Below are 22,547 nucleotides of genomic sequence, written 5' to 3' on the forward strand. Positions count from 1 at the left end.
GTCAGGAGCATCAGGGCAATGCTCTGGTATTTGGGCAAAAACTCTATGGTCCATTTGGCTTCTACCATAGAGTTTTTGCCCAAACACCAGAGCGTCACCCTGGCTTGATGATGTCACTTCCAGGTCATGAGGGCAGTGATGTAGGCATATTCCTGCACATCGGCAGAGCCTCCCTCTTCTTCAGGGTAAGTTCCCCCCACACCAGTCAGCTGATCAGTGGGGCCTGGTAATGGGGAGCCTCCCACATCTGCTGGGGGATTTGGCAGCCCTATTCACTGTTGTGTGCCCTACTTACTGATTTAGTAAAAAGGCAAAATGTAAGCCAGTGTGGCGTAGTGGTTAAGAGTATCGGACTAGTATCAGGGATTGGGGGAGCCAGATTCAAATCACTGTGGAAACTTCGCTGGGTGGCCTTGGGCTGCTCACACACTCTTGGCCTCACCTACCTCCAGGGCAGCAGGGACTCCTCTGCATATTAGGCCACACACCCTTGATGTAGCCAGTCCTCCTGGAGCTTACAGTAGGCCCTGTGAGAAGAGCCCTGTAAGCTCCAGGAGGTTTGGCTACATCAGGAAGTTGTGGCCTAAAATGCAAAGGAGTTCCTGCTGCAAAAAAGCCCTGCCTACCTCACCGGGTTGCTGTGAGGATAAAACAGAGACAGATGTAAGTTGCTTTGAGTGCCCTTTGGGGAGAAAGGTGGAGTATAAATGAACAAAATAAATAAATAAGATTTCCTTTTTTAAAAAAAATCAGTCCCTAAAGTGTTACTATGTACCGTCTCCACAGTTTGGTGTAATAGTTAAGTGTGCAGACTCTAATCGGGGAGAACCGGGTTTGATTCCCCATTCCTTCACTTGCAGCTGCGGAATGGCCTTGGGTCAGCCATAGCTCTCACAGGTGTTATCCTTGAAATGGCAGCTGCTGTGAGAGCCCTCTCAGCCCCACCCACCTCACAGGGTGTCTGTTGTGGGGGGAGAAGATATAGGAGACTCTCACAGGAGTTGTCCTTGAAAGGGCAGCTGCTGTGAGAACCCTCTCAGCCCCACCCACCTCACAGGGTGTCTGTCGTGGGGGGAGAAGATATAGGAGACTCTCACAGGAGTTGTCCTTGAAAGGGCAGCTGCTGTGAGAGCCCTCTCAGCCCCACTCACCTCAAAGGGTGTCTGTTGTGGGGGGAGAAGATAAAGGAGATTGTAGGCCACTCTGAGACTCTGATTCAGAGAGAAGGGCGGGGTATAAATCTGCAGTCTTCTTCTTCTTCAATAAAGAAATCCTTTTGAATGCTAGCTGTCCAGCACATCCATGGGTGCGTGTATTTCACTTGGGATCTCTGCCATTCCGCAGCAAAACAGCGTTTGTTCGCTCACCCACCAATTTCCTCCTGACCTCCGATGGCCCTTTCTCCTGCCAGATGCTTTTGAAGCGGGCTCGACTTGGCAAGAGGCGGAAACTCCGTTTGCCAAGAACAGGCCAAGAGCTGCGATTGGGATCTGGAGGAAAACAAGCCTGTTCCCGACCCGTCCAAGGGTATCAGCCGATCGACGGAAATAACAGCCCATTAAATGTTATTAATTTAGTGGCAGGCAGGATGACCTTCACCCTGTTCTTTTCTCCGGGAACAGAAAACACAACTGGGGCTGCCAACTCCAGGTTGCGTGCGGGCAGGCCTCAGATTCAGCAGGAGCTCACAGGAGCTCCTGAACCTTTCTGAGGGTTCCCCCTCCTCCTCCCCACCTACCTCGTCCATTGAATAGTAGGTGCAGCTGCATAACAATCCCTGGATTAGGAGAGCGGGCAGCCAGCCTGCCTCCAGGGGCTTTGCCACGCCCCCAGCAGCCCTCATTAACCCCTCGAGAAGCCCACACTGCCCTTTTTCCACTTCTGATGTGATTTTGGGTGGCGGGTGGCTTGACTGGGGAGGGGGGCAGCCCAGGAGAGCGCCAGGCGAGCAAGGCCTGCTTGGGCTGGCTGGATCTCTAGCCAGCCTAAGCAGGTCTCACTCGCCTGGGGCTCTCCTTTCTTGTGTCAGGTTGCTTTTGACTGGTGGGGGGGGGCAGCATATGCTAATGAGTAATGCTAAAGAGCTCCACCACCTATTTTTCTACAAAACAACCCCTGCATAGGGGTAGAGTCTGTGGAGGGGAAAGACATGAGCAGGGCATGGAGTCATACAAGTCCAGTCACTAAAACAGCCACTTTCTCCGAGGGGTCTGATTTCTGTAGTCTGGAGATTGGTTGTAATTCCAGGGCATCTTACAGTTGCCAGTCTCCAGGTGCGACCTGGAGATCTCCCAGAATTACAACTTATCTCCAGCTGGAAGAGATCAGCTGCACTGGAGAAAATGGTTGCTTGGAAGGGTGGGCTCTGTTCCATTGGACCCTGCGGAGGCCCCTCCCTTCCCCAAACTCCGCCCTCTCCTGGCTCCACCCCAGAGTCTCCAGGTATTTTCCCACACAGACCTGGCAACCCTAGGACATCTCCATGCCTCGCTGGGAGGCCTAGTTTAGGTTGAAAGGAGGGAGGGAGGGAGGGAGGAAGGAAGGAGGGAAGGAAGGAAGGAGGAAGGGAGGGAGGAAGGAGGGAAGGAGGGAGGGAGGGAGGAAGGAGGAAGGGAGGAAGGAGGGAGGGAGGAAGGAGGGAGGGAGGGAGGAAGGAGGGAGGAAGGAAGGAAGGAAGGAAGGAAGGAAGGAAGGAAGGAAGGAAGGAAGGAAGGAAGGAAGGAAGGAAGGAAGGAAGGAAGGAAGGAGGGAGGAGGGAGGGAGGGAGGAAGGAGGGATGGAAGGAGGGAGGGAGAGGGAGGGAGGGAAGAAAGGAGGGAGGGAAGAAAGGAAGGAAGGAGGGAGGGAGGGAGGAGGGAAGGAAGGTGGGAGGGAGGGAGGAAGGAAGGAGGGAAGGAAGGAAGGGAAATAGATGGAGAGGGAGAAGTGGAAAGAAAGCAACTAACTTGGTTTGGAGAGGCTTGGAGAAATGTACTTGAAATGTACTTCAAGTACTTGAAGGGCTGTCATATAGAGGATGGTGTGCAATTGTTTTCTGTGGCCCCGGAAGGTAGGACCAAAACCAATCGGTTGAAATTAAATCAAAAGAGTTTACAGCTCAACATTAGGAAGAACTTCCTGACCGTTAGAGCGGTTCCTCAGTGGAACAGGCTTCCTCCTTGGGAGGTGGTGGGCTCTCCTTTCTTGGAGGTTTTTCAACAGAGTCTGGATGGCCATCTGACAGCAATGAGGATCCTGTGAATTTAGGGGGGAGTGTTTGTGAGTTCCCTGCATTGTGCAGGGGGTTGGACTAGATGATGCTAGAGGTCTCTTCCAACTCTATGATTCTATGAAATGCCTTCCTAAGTTGGCTGACAGGGTGGTGGGAGCTTCAAGAACCACGGAATATGTGTGAAAGAGCCACATGTGGCTCCCAAGCCACAGTTTGGCCACCCCTGGACTATATTGAAAATTTTCAATTACTCTTCTACAAATTTAATATAATCCCTTGTGCTGGTGATTAGTTCACGGTTTATTTTTGGTTACCTTACCTCGCGGAGGTTGATAACCTCACTCTTACCCTCTCCAAAACAGAATAAGATGTGACGTTATGGGATTATTTCCAGATAAGTCTTTCCAGCAAACATCTCCTTCAGGGAACAGGCCAGGTGGAAGAGACACCTATTTTTGTCATACTCCTGATAGCAAGTTTGTTCTTTCTATTTTGGGCCTGTCAGCCCAACAGCTGTGGGATCAGGGGGGCGGGTGGGGAAAAAGCCAATATAAGGGACACTGGTTGATCGCAGAGGCCTCTTGAGACAATGGCGATCTTCCTGTGTGCGATTCTGCTGGGTGTGGCAGGTAATCTCTTCCCCCTTCTCCCCCTGTTGTTTGTAGACCCGCACGCTCCGCAAACTACGGCACTATCAGATTCACACCGATTTCCCACTCGCCTTACGCCGCTCTCATGTTCCTCTTCTCCGTGGAGCTTCCTTCCGATTTCACACTATCTGCAAGTAACGTCAGCGTTTTCTTGCGGCAAACAGAAACTGGTTTTTAGAGGTTTCTGTTTGCTGTGCGAAAATGTTGCTTGCAGCCCCGGAGCAGATAGTGTGAAATCAGAAGGAAGCCCCGCTGAGAAGAGAAGAAAAAGAATTGCAGATTTGTACCCTGCCCTTCCCTCTGAAACAGAGATTCAGAGCGGCTTACAGTCCCCTTTGTCTCCTTCCTCCGCAACAGACACCCTGTGCGGTGGGTGGGGCTGAGAGGGCTCTCACAGCAGCTGCCCTTTAAAAGACAACCTCTGCCAGAGCTATGGCTGACTCAAGGCCATTCCAGCAGGTGCAAGTGGAAGAGTGGGGAATCAAACCTGGTTCTCCCAGATAAAAGTCTGCCCTTTAAAGGACAACCTCTGCGATAGCTATGGCTGACCCAAGGCCATTCCAGCAGATGCAAGTGGAGGAGTGGGGAATCAAACCTGGTTCTCCCGGATAAGAGTCTGCCCTTTAAAGGACAACCTCTGCGATAGCTATGGCTGACCCAAGGCCATTCCAGCAGGTGCAAGTGGAGGAGTGGGGAATCAAACCCGGTTCTCCCAGATAAGAGTCCACGCACTTAACAACTACACCACACTGGAACGTGAAAACGGCGTAAGGTGAGTGGGAAATCGGTTTCATAGTTGCTTTGAGATGAGGAACTTTCGTTTCAGCCGGTATGAGTGCAAGTCAGACAGTAACCTGCACTTAAAGGCCAGATAGGCAGAGATGGCATTTTGCCAGTGATTAAAATGCTTCACTAGTGGCTGATTGTGTTGGGTCTGGTTTAGGATGGCTGGACTAGGGTTGCCAATCCCCAGGTGGGAGCAGGGGATCCCCCAGTTTGGAGGTTCTCCCCCCGCTTCAGGGTCATCAGAAAGCGGGAAGGGGAGGGAGATGTCTGCTGGGCACTCTATTATTCCCTGCTATGGAAACTGATTCCCACAGGGTATAATGGAGAATTGATCTGGGGGGATCTGGGGCTCTAGTAGAGCTGTTTTTTGTGTTAGAGGCACCATATTTTCAGCATAGCATCCAGTGCCTCTCTCCAAAACACCCTCCAAGTTTCCAAAGGATTGGACCAGGGGGTCCAAATCTATAAGCCCCCAAGGAAGGTGCCCCTATCCTTCATTATTTCCGGATGGAGGGAAGGCATTGAGAAGGTGTGCGGTCCCTTTGAATGTGATGGCCAGAACTCCCTTTGGAGTTCAGTTGTGCTTGTCACAACCTTGTTCCTGGCTCCACCCCCTAATGTCTCCTGGCTCCACCCCCAAAGTCCCTGTTGCCCTGTTGTTGGCCCTCCAGAGGAACTGGTCGGCCACTGTGTGAGGCAGGATGCTGGACTAGATGGACCACTGGTCTGATCCCGCAGGGCTCTTCTGATGTTCTTATGAAGGCCTTGGCCTCTGTGGCCTGTTGTTGGCCCTCCAGAGGGACTGGTTGGACTAGATGGACCACTGTGAGAGGGGATGCTGGACTAGATGGACCACTGGTCTGATCCCGCAGGGCTCTTCTGATGTTCTTATGAAGGCCTTGGCCTCTGTGCCCTGCTGTTGGCCCTCCAGAAGAACTGCCTGGCTACTGTGTGTGGCAGGTTGTTGAACTAGAAGATGAACCACTGGCCTGATCCAGCAGGGCTCTTCGGATGTCCTTCCATTCTTAATCTCTTGGTCAGCTTTGCCTTCTCAACACTGCACCTTGTTCCTGAGGTCTCCTACCCACTGTTGTCTCCTACCCACCTTACCTTCTTCCTGTTTTGTCATCATGCAGCGGCCACACCTCTGAATAGCGGCGACGATGATAAGATAATTGGAGGCTACGAGTGCCCAGCCCACTCCCAGCCTTGGCAAGTCTTCCTAACCTACGGGAACGGTTATCGATGGTGCGGAGGCTCCCTAATCAACGACCGCTGGGTCATCTCCGCGGCCCATTGCTACAAAGAGTGAGTAGGAGTTCTTACTGAATTCCAGCTTTCTACTGTAGGCAGTGCCGGATTAAACCCTGTGGAGGCTCCTAGGCAATTGAGGGGGCCCTTGCAAATTATCTCCGAGTCTGAGCGCCCGCCGAACTGCCCATGGCCCCTGCTGTGGCCTGCAGGCTCCTTCTCCAAAGCCCCTTTGACAAAGCTGCGGGGGAGAGGCAGAGAGAGACAAATTGGGCAACAACGCCAGCAGCAGCCGCACCAGGCAAGTCGAGCTAAGAGCAGCTCAGTTGCTGGCGGCACGTGCAGGCGAGGAGGGCTGCAAGCAGGGGGGAAACCATGGGGAAAAGCTGGCCCGGCCCCCCTAAAGGTATGGGGGCCCATAGGCCGGTGCTTACTTGGCCTAATTGTTATTATTATTACCTTTTACCTTTTATTTATATTACCTTTTATTTATAAGGTAATTGTTAATTTATTGTTAATTTATAAGGTATTGTTAATCCGGCTCTGACTGCAGGCTTCTCGGAGAAGCAGGGATTTGGCTGGGAACCAGATGCAGAAGGAAGACAACCCCGTCCCCCCTCCCATTTTTACTTACGGTGCCAAATGTAGGGATTTGGGCAGAAGGGCAAGAGATGTTCAGAGGTGGTTTGCCATCGCATGACCCTGGTTTTTCTCGGAGGAGAAAAGCAGCAGTGACTTTTGAACCGTTCCTTTTAATATCTGTTTGATTTGCAGCAGTTATGGGGTAGGGCGATGTCATTTCCTGCTAGGCCCGGCGCGAGGGGTTCTGCCCCCCAAGGACGCTTTGCACACGCGGCACAATGAAATCAAAAGTGATGTCATTGCTTGGCCTGCCCCTTTCCCAGTCCTCTGCCTCTTCAGAAGCAGCCTTTCCCCAAAATACCCCCCAAGTTTCATAATGATTGCACCAGGGGGTCCAATTCTATGAGCCCCGAAAGAAGGTGCCCCTATCCTTCATTATTTCCTATGGAAGGAAGGCATTTCAAAGGTGTGCAGTCCCTTTAAATGTGATGGCCAGAACTCCCTTGGAGTTCTATTATGCTTGTCACACCCTTGCTCCTGGCTCCGCCCCCAATGACTCCTGGCTCCACCCCCAAAGTCTCCTGGCTCCACCTCAAATTCCCCAGATATTTCTTGAATTGGCAACCCTACCCTCTGAAGTGAGCTCTCTCGGCGTGAGCGAGGAGGGGAAGGGGGCGCCTGCCCCCAATCTCGCCCCCGTGGCGAGTTGGTGCCCCAGGTGGCCCCCTACCTCACTGCCTGCCACGCGCTGGCCCTGCTTCTTGCCATGAAACGCTTCCCCTGCCCATTTCCCATATTAAAACTCTGTTAAAGGTGCAGAGTGATAAAGCTGCAGTCCTGCAGTCTGAGCTCTCTGCTCACGACCTGAGTTTGATCCCGGTGGAAGCTGGGTTCAGGTAGCCGGCTCGAGGTTGACTCAGCCTTCCATCCTTCCGAGGTTGGTCAAACGAGTCCCCAGCTTGCTGGGGGGAAAGCGTAGAGGACTGGGGAAGGCAGTGGCAAACCAACCCTTAAAAAGTCTGCCGTGAAAATGTCGTGATGCAACGTCACCCCAGAGTCGGAAACGGCTGGTGCTTGCACAGGGGACTGCCTTTTTATTTTAAAGAGTGGAGACTTTTTTGGCCTGCCCTGCTGGCCATTTTTGCTTGGCTAGACTTTGGTCAAAGTGGGGAAGCAACCCCAAATCCTAGGCAAATACCGATTGATGACAAAGATTTAGAGAGCCAGTTTGGTGTAGTGGTGAAGTGTGCGGGCTATTATCTGGGAGAACTGGAGTTGATTCCCCCACTCCTCCACTTGCACCTGCTGGGATGGCCTTCGGTCAGCCATAGCTCTGGCAGAGGTTGTCCTTGAAGGGGTAGCTTCTGGGAGAGCTCTCCTAGCCCCACCCACCTCACAGGGTGTCTGTTGTGGGGGAGGAAGATAAAAGAGATTGTGAGCCGCTCTGAGACTCTGAGGTTCAGAGTGGAGGGCGGGATATAAATCCAATATCTTCTTACAAAGATTTGTGGTGGAAAGTGACGTCAAGCAGCAGCTGTTGTACGGACCCCTTAGGGTTTCCAAGGCAAGAGACGTTCAGAGGTGGTTGGCCATCGCCTGCCTCTGGGTCATGACCCTGGTATCCCTTGGAGGTCTTCTATCCAAACACTAACCAGGGCTAACCCTGCTGAGATTGGGCTATCTGGGCTATCCAGGCCGGGACAGAGACAAACAGAAGTGGTTTGCTATTGTCTGTTCTTAGCCACGACACCAAAATGGCAGAGACCAACAAGCAGAGGTAGAATTCTAGCAGGAGCTCCTTTGCATATTAGGCCACACACCCCTAATGTAGCCAATCCCCCAAGAGCTTACAAAAAAGAGCCTTGTAAGCTCCAGGAGGATTGGCTACATCAGGGGATGTGGCCTAATATGCAAAGGAGCTCCTGCTAGAATTCCGCCCCTGCTTACAGGACTCTTAGTTACAAGGTCTACTGTAAGCTCCTGGAGGATTGGCTACATCGGGGGTGTGGCCTAATATGCAAAGGAGCTCCTGCTAGAATTCCACCTCTGCCAACAAGCATTCTTTACTACCCCCCTCCCACCCACTAATTAGGAAGAAGGACTCCGAGATCGCCATTGCTCATGTCTGATTACAGGAACTTTGACTCTCAAAAGTTTATACGCTAAATCACATCTTGTCTCTAAAATGCTACTGGACTCAAATCTCACCTAATTTATTAGTGGTTTATTAGTACTAAACCAGATGTTGGCTGAATGGAACCTCCATGTCCAGAGGCAGTATATCTCTAAACACCAGTTGCCAGGGCTTTTTTTGAAGCAAGAACTCCTTTGCATATTAGGCCACACCCCCTTGATTAGCCAATCCTCAAAGAGCTTACAAGGCTCTTCGTACAGGGCCTACTGTGAGCTCCAGGAGGATTGGCTACATCAGGGGTGTGTGGCCTAATTTGCAAAGGAATTCCTGCTCCCAAAAAAGCCCTGCGGGTTGCCAATGCATAACCCACAGGGACTTTTGTGCCCCAGCTTCTGAGACTTCCAGAGACACTTGGACCGATTTCCCACTCACCTTACGCCATTCTCACGTTCCTCTTCTCAGCGGGGCTTCCTTCCAATTTCACACTATCTGTCCCAGGACTGCAGCTAGCATCGACTTTTTCGCGTGGCAAACAGAAACCTCTAAAAACCAGTTCCCATTTGCCGCACAAAAAAGCCAACGATAGCTGCATCCCCAGGGCAGAAATCGGAAGGAAGGCGAGCTGAGAAGAGGAACGCGAGAGCGGCGTCAGGTGAGTGGGAAATCGGTCCTGGTTGGCCAGACTGCAAGGTCAACCGGGCCACTGGTCTGATCCAGCAGAACCTTTTGTCTGTTCATCGATCGGCTTTTTTTTTTTTACAGCCCCCGCATACTCGTCGCGCACCTTGGCGAGCACGACACTTCCCTCGAGGAAGGTACGGAGCAGCGCATCCAGGTGGAGAAAGCCATCCGCTACCCTCAGTACAACGCGCGCACCATCGACCACGATTTCATGCTCATCAAACTGGCCCAGCCGGCCAGTTTCAGCGCCTTTGTGCAACCCATCGACGTTTCTCAAAGCTGCCCAGTGGCTGGGGACACCTGTCTCGTCTCAGGCTGGGGAAACACTCGGACAATGGGAGGTGAGTCACGGAAGATGTGTCACTCCGCCCCATGTTGCTGTAATCAACAAGCAAAGGAGACCTGGGGTGATTACGTGGCTATAAAATACAAGAAAAGCCCCAGGGTAACAATAGAACACTTAACCACTCTTTAAAGTTTTTAGACATCAGTGATTGAGAACATGTAAAATAACAAAGCTCACTCTGACAAGGAAAATTCTACTAACAAGTAAGTAACACAACAAGCAGTGTAACACAGTGCAGTAAACAGTACAAAAGCGGGTTGCTCTTAAATCCTGTGAATTTAGGGGGTGGTATTTGTGAATTTCCTGCATTGTGCAGGGGGTTGGACTAGATGACCCTGGAGGCCACTTCCAACTCTATGATTCTATGAAATAAATATCAAGCCAGTTCAAAAATGTGGCTCGGCCAACAATATTCTTCTCTGGCTACTTCAGACTTGATCACCTTAAAGAAACAAAGCTGGACTGGTGATCGATAATATCTGGTTTCGGGTAGCCTTTTAGTCTTCAGCTCGCATAAATCTCAAAGCAATGTCCCCTTTCCTGAAGTACATTCCAAAAGGGGAAATATATATATATATATATTCTAGCTGTTGCGACATCTATCGCCTTCCTTTGGATTGAAATATGATCCCTCTACTCCTAGGCTCAATCCAAAGGAAAGCGGGGACATTGCTTTAAAACTCTAAAGTGTTGTTAAGTATTCTAGTTTTTTGTTACCCTGGGGCTTTTCCCAATGCCCCATGGCACCCTAGGCAGACTCACTGCCTGGCACCCCCCCCCCCAAAAAAAATACTCCCCGCGCCTTCCCCCCCCCCCGGCTCCATGCTTCCCCCCCACACCTCCTTCTCCTTCCCCCGCACCTCCTCCTCTCCCCACCATGCCTCCTCCCCCTCCCTGCCATCACCTCCGCCTACCTCCTGACCCTTCCCCACCCCACGTCGATTTCAATGCCAGAACCAGCTCTAGCATCACATTCCAGCTATCTAAAGCCCTCGTCCCCCTGCCCGATCACTCGATTGGCAGGCAAAACTGTGCCGCGGAGCTGGGCCGAGCTCACAGTCTGTCAAGACAAGCATCCTGAAAGAGTGGCCCCACTGCCGCTGACTCCTCTCCCGTCCAGGAAGTGAGGAGGGGAGGAGTCAGCGGCAGTGGAGGAGGAGGCGCAGCGGGGAGGGGGGAGGCGCTGAGGCATGGAGCCACAGAGGGAGGCAAAGGGAAAGGGATGGAGGGGCGGGCAGTGGCAGCGGTGGTGGTGGGCAGGGGTAGTGGCCGGTGGGTGGAGGAGGCAGGCCAACTAGGTGCTTTCCTGGGGTCCCAGGAAGGGGTGAGGAGCCCCTGGGCTTTTCTTGTATTTTATAGCCATGTTGCCGTAAGCTTTGATGGAAATGATGCCTCCTTTTAGGCTCAGACAGAGGAGGGGAATGTACAAGAGAGGCAGGGCTTTTTTTGTAGCAGGAACTCCTTTGCATATTAGGCCACACACCCCTGAGGTAGCCAATCCTCCAAGAGCTTACAGGGCTCTTCTTACAGGGCCTACTGTAAGCTCTTGGAAGATTGGCTACTTCAGAGGTGTGTGGCCTAATATGCAAAGGAGTTCCTGCTACAAAAAAGCCTTGTAAGTGCAAAATAATGCATGTCAGGCCAAACCCCCTTCCCTTAATTTCCTGTACAAGATGATGGGATCTAATCTGGCTGAGATTTAGAGGGGGAAGGATCTGGGGTTGTGGTGGACAATTTCAGGTTTCCGCATCAGCATCACCAAGTGATAATCCCTGAGATCTGTTGGGGCAGCCTTTACAGATAAATGGATATATAACCAGGGCTTTTTTTCGGAGCAGACGTAGCCAATCCTCCTGGAGTTTACAGGGCTCTTAGTAAAAAGCCTATTGTAAGCTCTTGGCGGATTGTCTACATCAGGGGTGTGTGGCCTATTATGCAAAGGAGTTCCTGCTGCCAAAAAAAAAGCCCGAGAGAGAGGAAAGGGACCCCTGATGTCATGTGATAAACCGAACCCATTCAGCCACAGAGACAGCAAGACAGACGAGAGCCAGTTTGGTGTAGTGGTTAAGTGTGTGGACTCTTATCTGGGAGAACCGGGTTTGATTCCCCACTCCTCTACTTGCACCTGCTGGAATGGCCGTGGGTCAGCCACAGCTCTGGCAGAGGTTGTCCTTGAAAGGGCAGCTGCTGTGAGAGCCCTCTCCAGCCCCACCCACCTCACAGGGTGTCTGTTGTGGGGGAGGAAGGTAAAGGAGATTGTGAGCCGCTCTGAGACTCTTCGGAGTGGAGGGCGGGATATAAATCCAATATCTTCTTCTTCTTCAAGAAACGAGAGTTCACATCAGTTGCTCAAAGGCAGATGATTAAGCAATGGAAGTTTTTTTACCGAGCTACCAGTAAGATTGCAATTTGTTTTTCGGGCTCCAGGGCCTTAGCAAAACAAAAACCAGTTGGCGATCTTACTGCTTATTATTGGCAGGGGTAGAATTCTAGCAGGAGCGCCTTTGCATATTAGGCCACAACCCCCCGATGTAGCCAATCCCGCAAGAGCTTACAAGGCTATTAAGAACATAAGAACATAAGAGAAGCCATGTTGGATCAGGCCAACGGCCCATCAAGTCCAACACTCTGTGTCACACAGTGGCAAAAAATGTTATATACACACATACACTGTGGCTAATAGCCACTGATGGACCTGTGCTCCATACACTGTGGCTAATAGCCACTGATGGACCTGTGCTCCATACACTGTGGCTAATAGCCACTGATGGACCTGTGCTCCATATTTTTATCTAAACCCCTCTTGAAGGTGGCTATACTTGTGGCCGCCACCACCTCCTGTGGCAGTGAATTCCACATGTTAATCACCCTTTGGGTGAAGAAGTACTTCCTTTTATCCGTCTTAACCTGTCTGCTCAGCAATTTCATCGAATGCCCACGAGTTCTTGTATTGTGAGAAAGGGAGAAAAGTACTTCTTTCTCTACTTTCTCCATTCCATGCATTATCTTGTAAACCTCTATCATGTCACCCCGCAGTCGACGTTTCTCCAAGCTAAAGAGTCCCAAGCGTTTCAACCTTTCTTCATAGGGAAAGTGCTCCAGCCCTTTAATCATTCTAGTTGCCCTTCTCTGCACCTTCTCTAAAGCTATAATATCCTTTTTGAGGTGCGGCGACCAGAACTGCACACAGTACTCCAAATGAGACCGCACCATCGATTTATACAGGGGCATTATGATACTGGCTGATTTGTTTTCAATTCCCTTCCTAATAATTCCCAGCATGGCATTGGCCTTTTTTATTGCAAACGCACACTGTCTTGACACTTTCAGTGAGTTATCTATCATGACCCCAAGATCTCTCTCTTGATCAGTCTCTGCCAGTTCACACCCCATCAACTTGTATTTGTAGCTGGGATTCTTAGCCCCAATGTGCATTACTTTGCACTTGGCCACATTGAACCGCATCTGCCACGTTGACGCCCACTCACCCAGCCTCAACAGATCCCTTTGGATTTTTTTTAAGCTCTAGGAGGATTGTCTGCATCAGGGGTGTGTGGCCTAATATGCAAAGGAGCTCCTGCTAGGATTCCAGCCCTGATTGCTGGGATATTTGGTTCATGTAGCAGAGTTTTGCTGTGTCACAGAAGCATGATACCGAGTGGAATAAATAAATCTCCCAAGAAGTATATTGCGAAAAAGGTAAAACGTGCATTTATTCGAGTAGATCTGGTTCATGTGCAGGTTGCAGTCAAAAGATGAGAGAAGAGTCTAATCTAAATAGTGCTTTTCCAGTCACAAATGGCCAGCTTGTCTGGCATCCTGTATGTGGGAGGATGAGGGCTTTGCCTCTACATGCGTCTCTGGGGAATCTGTGGGAAGACCATGTGAAAAGAGGGAGAGATCAAGGGGAGAGGAGGGGTCAGAGGACAGCTCCCAGGTGAAGAAGACCAACATAGATTTATACCCCGCCCTTCTCTTTGAATCAGAGTCTCAGAGCGGCTCACAATCTCCTATCTCTTCTCCCCTCACAACAGACACACTGTGAGGTGGGTGGGGCTGAGAAGAAGTGGAACTAGACTGCAGATTTATACCCTGCCCTTCTCTCTGAATCAGAGGCTCAGAGGGGCTCACAATCTCCTATATCTTCTTCCCCCACAACAGACACCCTGTGAGGTGGGTGGGGCTGAGAAGAAGTGAAAGAAGACTACAGATTTATACCCCGCCCTTCTCTCTGAATCAGAGACTCAGAGTGGCTTACAATCTCCTATATCTTCTCCCCCCACAACAGACACCCTGTGAGGTGGATGGGGCTGAAAGGGCTCTCACAGCAGCTTCCTTTTCAAGGACAACTCCTGTAAGAGTCTCCTATATCTTCTCCCCCCACAACAGACACTATGTGAGGTGTGTGGGGCTGAGAAGAAGTGGAAGAAGACTGCAGATTTATACCCCACCATCTCTCTGACTCAGAGCGACTCACAATCTCCTATATCTTCTCCCCTCACAACAGACACCCTGTGAGGTGGGTGGGGCTGAGAAGAGGTGGAAGAAAACTGAAGATTTATACCCCGCCCTTCTCTCTGAATCAGAGACTCAGAGCGGCTCACAACCTCCTTTATCTTCTTCCCCCACAACAGACATCCTGTGAGGAGGGTGGGGCTGAGAAAGCTCTCCCAGAAGCTGACAAAGAGAGGCATCCTAGTCAAGGAGATAACTCCTATTCACTCTTAGAGTGACGTAGCGCCCTCCCAGTGTCCCACACTACTAACTCGTTAAATAATTTCCATCGCTTAATCAACAGCGGATCCTCATCTCTGACCGATTTCGCACTAGGCTTGTTCTGGGTGGAGAGCCCTTTTGTTCCCGGCACTTCTCTGGGATCGATTTCCCACTAACCTTACCTCGCTCTCACACTCCTCTTCTCTGTGGGGCTTCTGCCAGATTTCACACTATCTGCCCCGGGGCTGCAACTCGCTTCGCCTTTTTCGCGTGGCAAACAGAAACGGACTTTTAGAGGATCTTGCTTGCTGCGCGAAAGAGGCAGAGCGAGTCGCGAAATGCGACAGAAGCCCTGCAGAGGAGAGTGAGAGCCAGGTAAGGTTAGTGGGAAATCGGTCTCAGTTTTTGCACAAGCTGCCCCGGAGCTGCAAGTCGGCATGCCGCTTTCCCGCAGCAAGCAAAATCCTCTTACAAGTGGTTTCTGCTTGCTGCGGAGAAGTGGCGCGCCAACTCACAGCTCCCGGGCAGCTTGTGCGAAAACTGAGAGAAGCACCGGGAGCAAAAGGGCTCTCCGGCTGGAACAAGGAAAGGAAAGGTCCCCTGTGCGAGCACCAGTCGTTTCCGACTCTGGGGTGACGTTGCTTTCACGTTTTCACGGCAGATTTTTTACGGGGTGGTTTGCCATTGCCTTCCCCAGTCATCTACACTTTCCCTTCAGCAAGCTGGAGACTCATTTTACCGACCTCAGAAGGATGGAAGGCTGAGTCAATCTTGGGCCGGCTACCTGAACCAGCTTTTGCTGGGATAGAACTCAGGTTGTGAGCAGAGCTTAGGTCTGCAGTACTGCAGCTTCAACACTCGGCGTCATGGGTATCCCCCAGGGCAGTGCCAAAAGGCAGTCATGATCTCCTGGTCTCTCCAGGGCAAAGCATCAAAGGCAAGAATTTCATTGAAACGAGAGGAGGTCTGGTCACGACTCCCATGGGGGGACTGCTGCTTTACCACTCTGCGCCATGGGGCCGCTTACCTGGCACAAGCCCTAGTGCAAAATTGGTCTCTGTTTCTGCAGAGTTGCAGATACGCTTGAACCAACGGGTTGGTTGCACTTGCAGTCCCAATTGCTCAGCCGCTGCTTGGTAGTTCAGCAGGACTCTGCAATAGGTTGGAATCGGATTAGCCTTTGCACCAATGGGCCTTTCTCTGTTCCAGTTATCTACCCAGACAACCTGCAATGCTTGAATGTGCCCATTCTGTCCACATCTACCTGCCAGGCTTCCTATCCAGGCCAAATCACCTCTAATATGTTCTGTGCTGGATACACTGAGGGAGGCAAAGATTCCTGCCAGGTAAGAAAAGGATCAGGTGTGTTGATACAGGTGGGTTTAGACCAGGGTTGGCCAAACTTGCTTAATGTAAGAGCCAAATAGAATAAACATTAGATGTTTGGGAGCAGGGAAGGAGGGAGGAGGGAGGGAGGGAGGGAGGGAGGAAGGAAGGAAGGAAGGAAGGAAGGAAGGAAGGAAGAAAGGAAGGAAGGAAGGAAGGAAGGAAGGAAGGAAGGAAGGAAGGAAGGAAGGAAGGAAGGAAGGAAGGAAGGGAGGGAGGGAGGGAGGGAGGGAGGGAGGAGGGAAGTGAGGGAGGGTGGAAGGAAGGAAGGAGGGGGGAGGGAGGGAGGAAGGAAGGAGGGGGAGGAAGGGAGGAAGGAGGGGGAGGAAGGAAGGAGGGAGGAAGGGAGGGAGGAATAGATGGGGAGAGGTGGAAAGAAAGCAACTTTAAATGCATCCTCCAAACTGCCACCTGGCTTGGCTCAGAGAAGTGATTTAAAGAGAGAAATGCCTTCTCCAAGTTGGCCAGTGGGGAAGCCACAGTTTGGTCTAGAAGGAATATTTGGACTGAGAGAGTGACACACACACACACACACTAATACATCCAGAGTCATTCTATGATTCTGTTTCTGAATGCTTACGATGTGATTTCAAAACCTCTGCATCCCAAAAGCTAGCTTAACGGAATGAAAGATTTGATGTAGTTCTCTCCTCCGAGATGCCAAAGCAGGAGACGATGGGAAATATGGCCTATACATCCCAGTTTCAGGATGGCACGGTCCGGAATTACGCCATCGTGTTATATAATTCTGAAAAATGGCTGTAGGGTATAGATAATAATAATAATAATAATAATAATAATAATAATAATAATAATAATAATAATAATAATAATAATAATAATAATAATAATAATAATAATAATAATAATAATAATATTTTTAAAACCCTGCACATTCGGGTCACATACAAACAGGGGGTGAGGTTTTCTATGTACTTAGGGGAAGCTAGTAAATAAAGCCAAGCCTCTTTGGAGAGGCTTCTTCGCATCTACCAGGACTTTGCACCTTTTGGAGTCTTTGTTCTGAGTGGGCTCTTTCATTAAATTGTAAACTGGCCACTGCCTTTATGTAAATGTATATTGTAAACTGCAAGGATGCTTGTTGTGCGTTATAAACGATGTAGCGCTAAGCACAGAAGATAACGAGACATCCTGCATTGATTGCATCTCGTTTCCAGAAGTATATTCTGCGAAGGGTTTCGGCATTGTTCAGAAACAACTTCACATAACTGATTTATTCTTTAGTAGAACACAGTTCTCTCCTGTTCCCCACCTGGGGATTGGCAAACCTAGGCAGGTAGGTACTGAGTGGCTGATGGAAGAGAAAACCGTGTTCCACAAAGCGGGGAGTGGGGAGACTCTTGATTTTAACTGGGCCAGGAGATTAATCTTTTGTCTTTGCTTGCAGGGAGACTCCGGAGGCCCACTGGTGTGCAACGGGAAATTGTCAGGTGTGGTGTCCTGGGGAAGGGGCTGTGCCCAGAAAAACTACCCTGGCGTTTATGCGCCGGTGTGTAACTACAGGGCCTGGGTAGAAGAGGTGATTGCAAACAACTGAGAAACCCTCTTGCATTCGCACCACTGAAAAGGGGTGGCGTTCCTTGAAACGGTTTAACCATCTGCTTCAAAGAAGGGAGAGAGGAGAACACCCGAATGCTCGGCCATGTCTACAGCAAAAACTGGTTCCAGGTCCTTCCCTCTCTTCTTGGGGCCTGGGAGCTATAATTCTGGGAGGGAGGGTACAGATTTACATCACTCCCCCAAAATTACAATCCCAGGATCCTTTGGGGAGGGGGGTGGGCATGGTGAAACTGGTGCCACGTTGAAATGAGTCGGTATCCCCCAACAAAGAAGGGGAACTGATGCCACATCCTTGTGTTTAGAAATAAAACACAACACTGTCCTTCCTTGTTGTTTGTGTATTATTTGGAGGGGGGTGGGGTCGGAGGAGGTTTTCAGTGATGTGTGTTTGTCCGACTGCACTGAAGATTCATGAGCAGTCAATGCCAGGAGAGATCACCGTTTTAATTGTCTCCAACTCTCTCTGTGATATTCTGAAAAGAACAATCTAATGATTATGTACAGTATTTCATTTTCCTTCCTTCTCCCTCCTTCCTTCCCTCCCCTCCTTCCTTCCTTCCTATCTGGGAGAACAGGGTTTGATTCCCCACTCCTCCACTTGCAGCTGCTGGGATGGTCTTGGGTCAGCCATAGCTCTGGCAGAGGTTGTCCTTGAAAGGCAGCTGCTGTGAGAGCCCTCTCAGCCCCACGCGCTTCACAGGGTGTCTGTTGTGGGGGAGGAAGACAAAGGAGATTGTGGGCCAACTGCAGGGCTGTGTCCTCGAAAGGGCAGCTTCTGGGAGAGCTCTCTCAGCCGCACCTACCTCACAGGGTGTCTGTTGTGGGGGGAGAAGATATAGGAGATTGTAAGCCGCTCTGAGTCTCTGATTCAGAGAGAAGGGCAGGGTATAAATCTGCAGTCTTCTTCCTCCTCCCTCCCTTCTTTTCATTGGCCTTAATTTCTATGTATCAGGCTGTCCTTAAGGGCAGAAGAAGAGATACAGGTTTAAAAAAAGAGAAAAAAAACCATGGCAGCTTAAAGGGGGATCCCCCACATCTCTTTTTACTAGAGCAGGGGTGTCAAACTCATTTGTTATGAGGGCCAGATCTGATAGAAATGAGACCTTGTCACTCCAGGCCATGTCGGGCCAGACCATGTGTGTTCCTATTTAAGACCAGGAAGCAGAAACACAAACTTTTAAAAGGACACAGAGAAACACGACTAAAAAAACACACACCTTAAGATAAAACATACTTAAAACATTATCACTCGTTGGTCTTAAAGGTGCTTTATTTGTATCTCTCCCCTGGGATCCAGAGACTGGGCAAAGGAAGCTCTGGCTCTTTCCCTCCCTCCCAGGGGAACGGGGGGGGGAGCCTCAACCAATGGAGAAAATTGAGGTTTTGTTCTGTAGCTCCTGTGCAACTGAGCAAGCCTTGTGTAAAGCAAGCTGAGATTCAGAAGGAAGCGAGAGGGAGGGAGAAGGAAGCAGACAAGAGCCAGTTGCTTGGGGGCCTGATAGGAGCCCTCCGAGGGCCCGATTCGTCCCCCAGGCCGCATGTTTGACACCCCTGCTCTAGAGAGGTGTTGTGTCTTCTATTGGCTGGCGGGAAGAAATTCAACCAGTGTGGTTTGTCTTGGAGATGTGCTGATAGGCAAGACAGTGCCCTTCTGCCTTTTGGGCTGTCTTGCGTCTTTTAGAAACACACAAAGCCCCCCAGGGTTTCGCAGAATGGGGCTGTTCGAGGGCTGTTTAAGGCACAGAAGCTGGATGGGGGGCAGGCAGGTGATAACATCTCAGGGAATTCCCGACACTTTTATATGGGTGATGGAGAAAGCATCTTCTCGGGTGTGAAACTGACTTCCTCTCACCAAGACAGGAAACGTCTGTCAGGTAGTTCCTGGAAAGATGATGCGTGCTTTGGGTTTTCTCACTTTTGTAACCAACGTCAAAGCTGTTGCAAGTCAGAGTGTTGTTCTCAGGAAGAGAGGAGTAAAATATCTCAGTCAGGCTTCGGTCTTGCACCCCCCACCCCCCGCCAGCCCAGAGCTGAGTGGTGTTAACTTGGTAAGGTTTCCATGAACGCCCAGTCCTGACTAAATGAACACACAAAGATGCCTTGGATAAGACTGCTGGTCGAGCACGGCCAGAATTGTCCATTCAGACTGGCCGTGGCCCTTCCAGGTTCTCAGGCTGAAGTACTTCACATCATTTCCTGCCTGGTCCTTTTAACTGGAGATGCCGAGGATTGAAGCTGGGACCTTCTGCATACCAGGCAGATGCTCTGCCACTGAGCTACGGCCAACTTCATGGCCCTCCAGGGTCTCAGGCTGAGGTCTGTCCCATCACCTCCTGCCTGGTCCTTTTAACTGGAGATGCTGAGGATTGAACCTGGGACCTTCTGCATGCCAAGCAGACGCTCTACCACTGAGCTACAGCCCCACTTCATGGCCCTCCAGGCTCTCAGGCTGAGGTCTGTCCCATCACCTCCTGCCTGGTCCTTTTAACTGGAGATGCCGGGGATTGAATCTGAGACCTTCTGCATGCCAGGCAGACGCTCTACCACTGAGCTACAGCCTCACTTCATAGCCCTCCAGGGTCTCAGGTTGAGGTCTGTCCTATCACTTCTTGCCTGGTCCTTTTAAGTGGAGATGCCAGGGATTGAACCTGGGACCTTCTGCATGCCAAGCAGAGGCTCTCCCACTGAGCTACAGCCCCACTTCAAGGCTCTCCAGGGTCTCAGGCTGAGATCTTTCCCATCACCTCCTGCCTAGTCCTTTCAACTGCAGATGCCAGGGATTGAACCTGGGACCTTCTGCATGCCAAGCAGAGGCTCTCCCACTGAGCTACAGCCCCACTTCAAGGCTCTCCAGGGTCTCAGGCTGAGATCTTTCCCATCACCTCCTGCCTGGTTCTTTCAACTGGAGATGCTGGGGATTGAACCGGGGACCTTCTGCATGCCAAGCAGAGACTCTGCCACTAAGCCATAGCCCTTCTCTCACACATAAAGCTGCCTTATACCTTTGGTCCTTCAAGGTCAGCATTGTCTACTCTGTCAGGCCTCATTTTGGGCAGAAGCTCACAGAACCTCTACATTTTATTGTGCTCTTTCTTTCTCTCCCTCACCCCCCAATGCTTGCTTCTGGGCTCCATTCTTCAAACCCCCTGTGAGAATTTTGCTGAACTCTACGATTTGACAGACTCTACGATTAGAAAAAAATGAGAAAATAACCCAAACAGATAAAGCGAGAGCTGGAAATCTTCATCCTGCCCCTGTGACCACGTAGGAGAAAGCAATTTAAAATGCATGATGGGAGGAAAGTTTTACCATGACAATTCTAATTCAAAAAGAATTTGAAGGTAGATGCCGAGCTGCTCGAATTGAATACACCATCCAGTGATGTCAGGGGTGTGTGGCATATGCAAATGAGTTGTGCTAATGAGCTCCGGCACTTCTTTTTCTACAAAACGACCCCCTGCTCCCAGCATTCACCGGAAGTAACATCCCGCATCGACAGCAACATGGGGACAACACAGAGACCGATTTCCCACTAACCCTACACTGCTCTCGCTCTCCTTTTCTCCGCGGGGCTGCTGCCAGATTTCGCACAAACTGCCCTGGAACAGCAAGTTGCTCCGCCTCTCTTCAAGTTCCCTCCGCAGCAGGCAGGATCCTCCGAAAACAGGTTTCTGTCTGCCGCGAAGGGGATTTGAAAAGGGGCAGGGCAATTCGCCGGCTCGGGCAGCTTGTGCGAAATCCAGCCGCAGCCCCGCAGGGAAAAGGACCAACGAGACCGGAACAAGGCGAGTGGGAAATCGGTCAGAGTATCTGACGAAGTGAGCACTGAATGACTCCCGAAACCTCCTCCCTGCCACAAATTGTGTTAGTCTTAAGGTGCTCTCGGATTCTCTTGCTCTCTGCCACTGCTACAGGGGCGCTCTGTTTTGCCCAAATAAACTCTATGGTGGAATGCGCTCTTTGCCCACATAAACTCTACGGTAGAAGTCATTTTATACCATAGAGGTTTTGCCCAAATACCAGAGAGTCCTGGCATTGCCAGCGACATAATGATGTCACTTCCAGTGCATGCTGGAAGTGACATCTGATGACGCAGGCCTCCTTTTGCTACCAGGAAGTCCCCCGCCAGCCTCCAGGGGGAGTGCTGGGGGAGAGACTCATGTGAAGCTGGGCCTGGCAACCCTAGAAATGGCACACCATTTTTATTGTGATGATTTCCAATTATTTTCCTGCATCTCTTTGCAAAATAACATTTACCTGTTCATTTACATGGCCTTCGCTTCCAATGGCCTTCACTTGCCTCCGGTAATGGCATCAAATAGTCAAATCTAAGTGGCTACAATGCATTGTGCCTCTGTCCCGTTTTTTATGTAGTCCCTGATTGGCTGGGATCATCTGTGTGCTTATTCCAAGGCGAAGAGGAAAGTGACAGCCCTCACTTGCCTCCAGTAGTTACGTCATCATGTAGCCAAATCTGATTGGCTACAATGCATTGTGCCGCTGTCCTGTTTATTATGTAGTCCCTGATTGGCTGGGATCATCTGTGTGCTTATTCCAAGGCCAAGAAGAAAGTGACAGCCCTCACTTGCCTCCAGTAATTACATCATCATGTAGCCAAATCTGATTGGCTACAATGCATTGTGCTGCTGTCCTGTTTATTATGTAGTCCCTGATTGGCTGGGATCATCTGTGTGCTTATTCCAAGGCAAAGAAGAAAGCGACAGCCCTCACTTGCCTCCAGTAATTATGTCATCATATAGCCAACTCTGAGTGGCTACAATGCATTGTGCCACTGTCCTGTTTTTTATGTAGTCCCTGATTGGCTGGGATCATCTGTGTGCTTATTCCATGGCAAAAAAGAAAGTGACAGCCCTCACTTGCCTCCAGTAATTATGTCATCATGTAGCCAAATCTGATTGGCTACAATGCATTGTGCCGCTGTCCTGTTCATTATGTAGTCCCTGATTGGCTGGGATCATCTGTGTGCTTATTCCAAGGCAAAGAAGAAAGCGACAGCCCTCACTTGCCTCCAGTAATTATGTCATCATATAGCCAAATCTGAGTGGCTACAATGCATTGTGCCGCTGTCCTGTTTTTTATGTAGTCCCTAATTGGCTGGGATCATCTGTGTGCTTATTCCAAGGCAAAGAAGAAAGCGACAGCCCTCACTTGCCTCCAGTAATTACGTCATCATATAGCCAAATCTGATTGGCTACAATGCAT

At 50.5% G+C, this 22,547-nt stretch overlaps 2 protein-coding genes across 2 annotated transcripts in view; both read left to right on the forward strand.

Moving 5' to 3' along the window:
- The first annotated feature begins 3,800 nt into the window (after window positions 1-3,800).
- On the forward strand, window positions 3,801-17,306 carry LOC132585865 (serine protease 1-like). Its single transcript, XM_060257742.1, has 5 exons — window positions 3,801-3,840; window positions 5,784-5,955; window positions 9,377-9,636; window positions 15,567-15,703; window positions 17,152-17,306. Exons 1-5 carry the CDS (start codon window positions 3,801-3,803, stop codon window positions 17,299-17,301), a joined length of 759 nt encoding a protein of 252 aa, XP_060113725.1. The 3' UTR covers window positions 17,302-17,306.
- A 90-nt stretch (window positions 17,307-17,396) lies between these two features.
- Window positions 17,397-22,547, forward strand: part of LOC132585866 (apolipoprotein C-II-like) — a 10,364-nt gene continuing 5,213 nt past the window's right edge. Inside the window, exons 1-2 of the mRNA XM_060257743.1 lie at window positions 17,397-17,432; window positions 19,006-19,198. Coding sequence (XP_060113726.1) covers window positions 17,397-17,432; window positions 19,006-19,198 — 229 coding nt within the window. The remainder of the gene's footprint in view (window positions 17,433-19,005; window positions 19,199-22,547) is intronic.

This window comes from Heteronotia binoei, chromosome 17 (genome assembly GCF_032191835.1).
Source record: "Heteronotia binoei isolate CCM8104 ecotype False Entrance Well chromosome 17, APGP_CSIRO_Hbin_v1, whole genome shotgun sequence".
In the NCBI taxonomy this organism is placed as follows: Eukaryota; Metazoa; Chordata; class Lepidosauria; order Squamata; family Gekkonidae; genus Heteronotia; species Heteronotia binoei.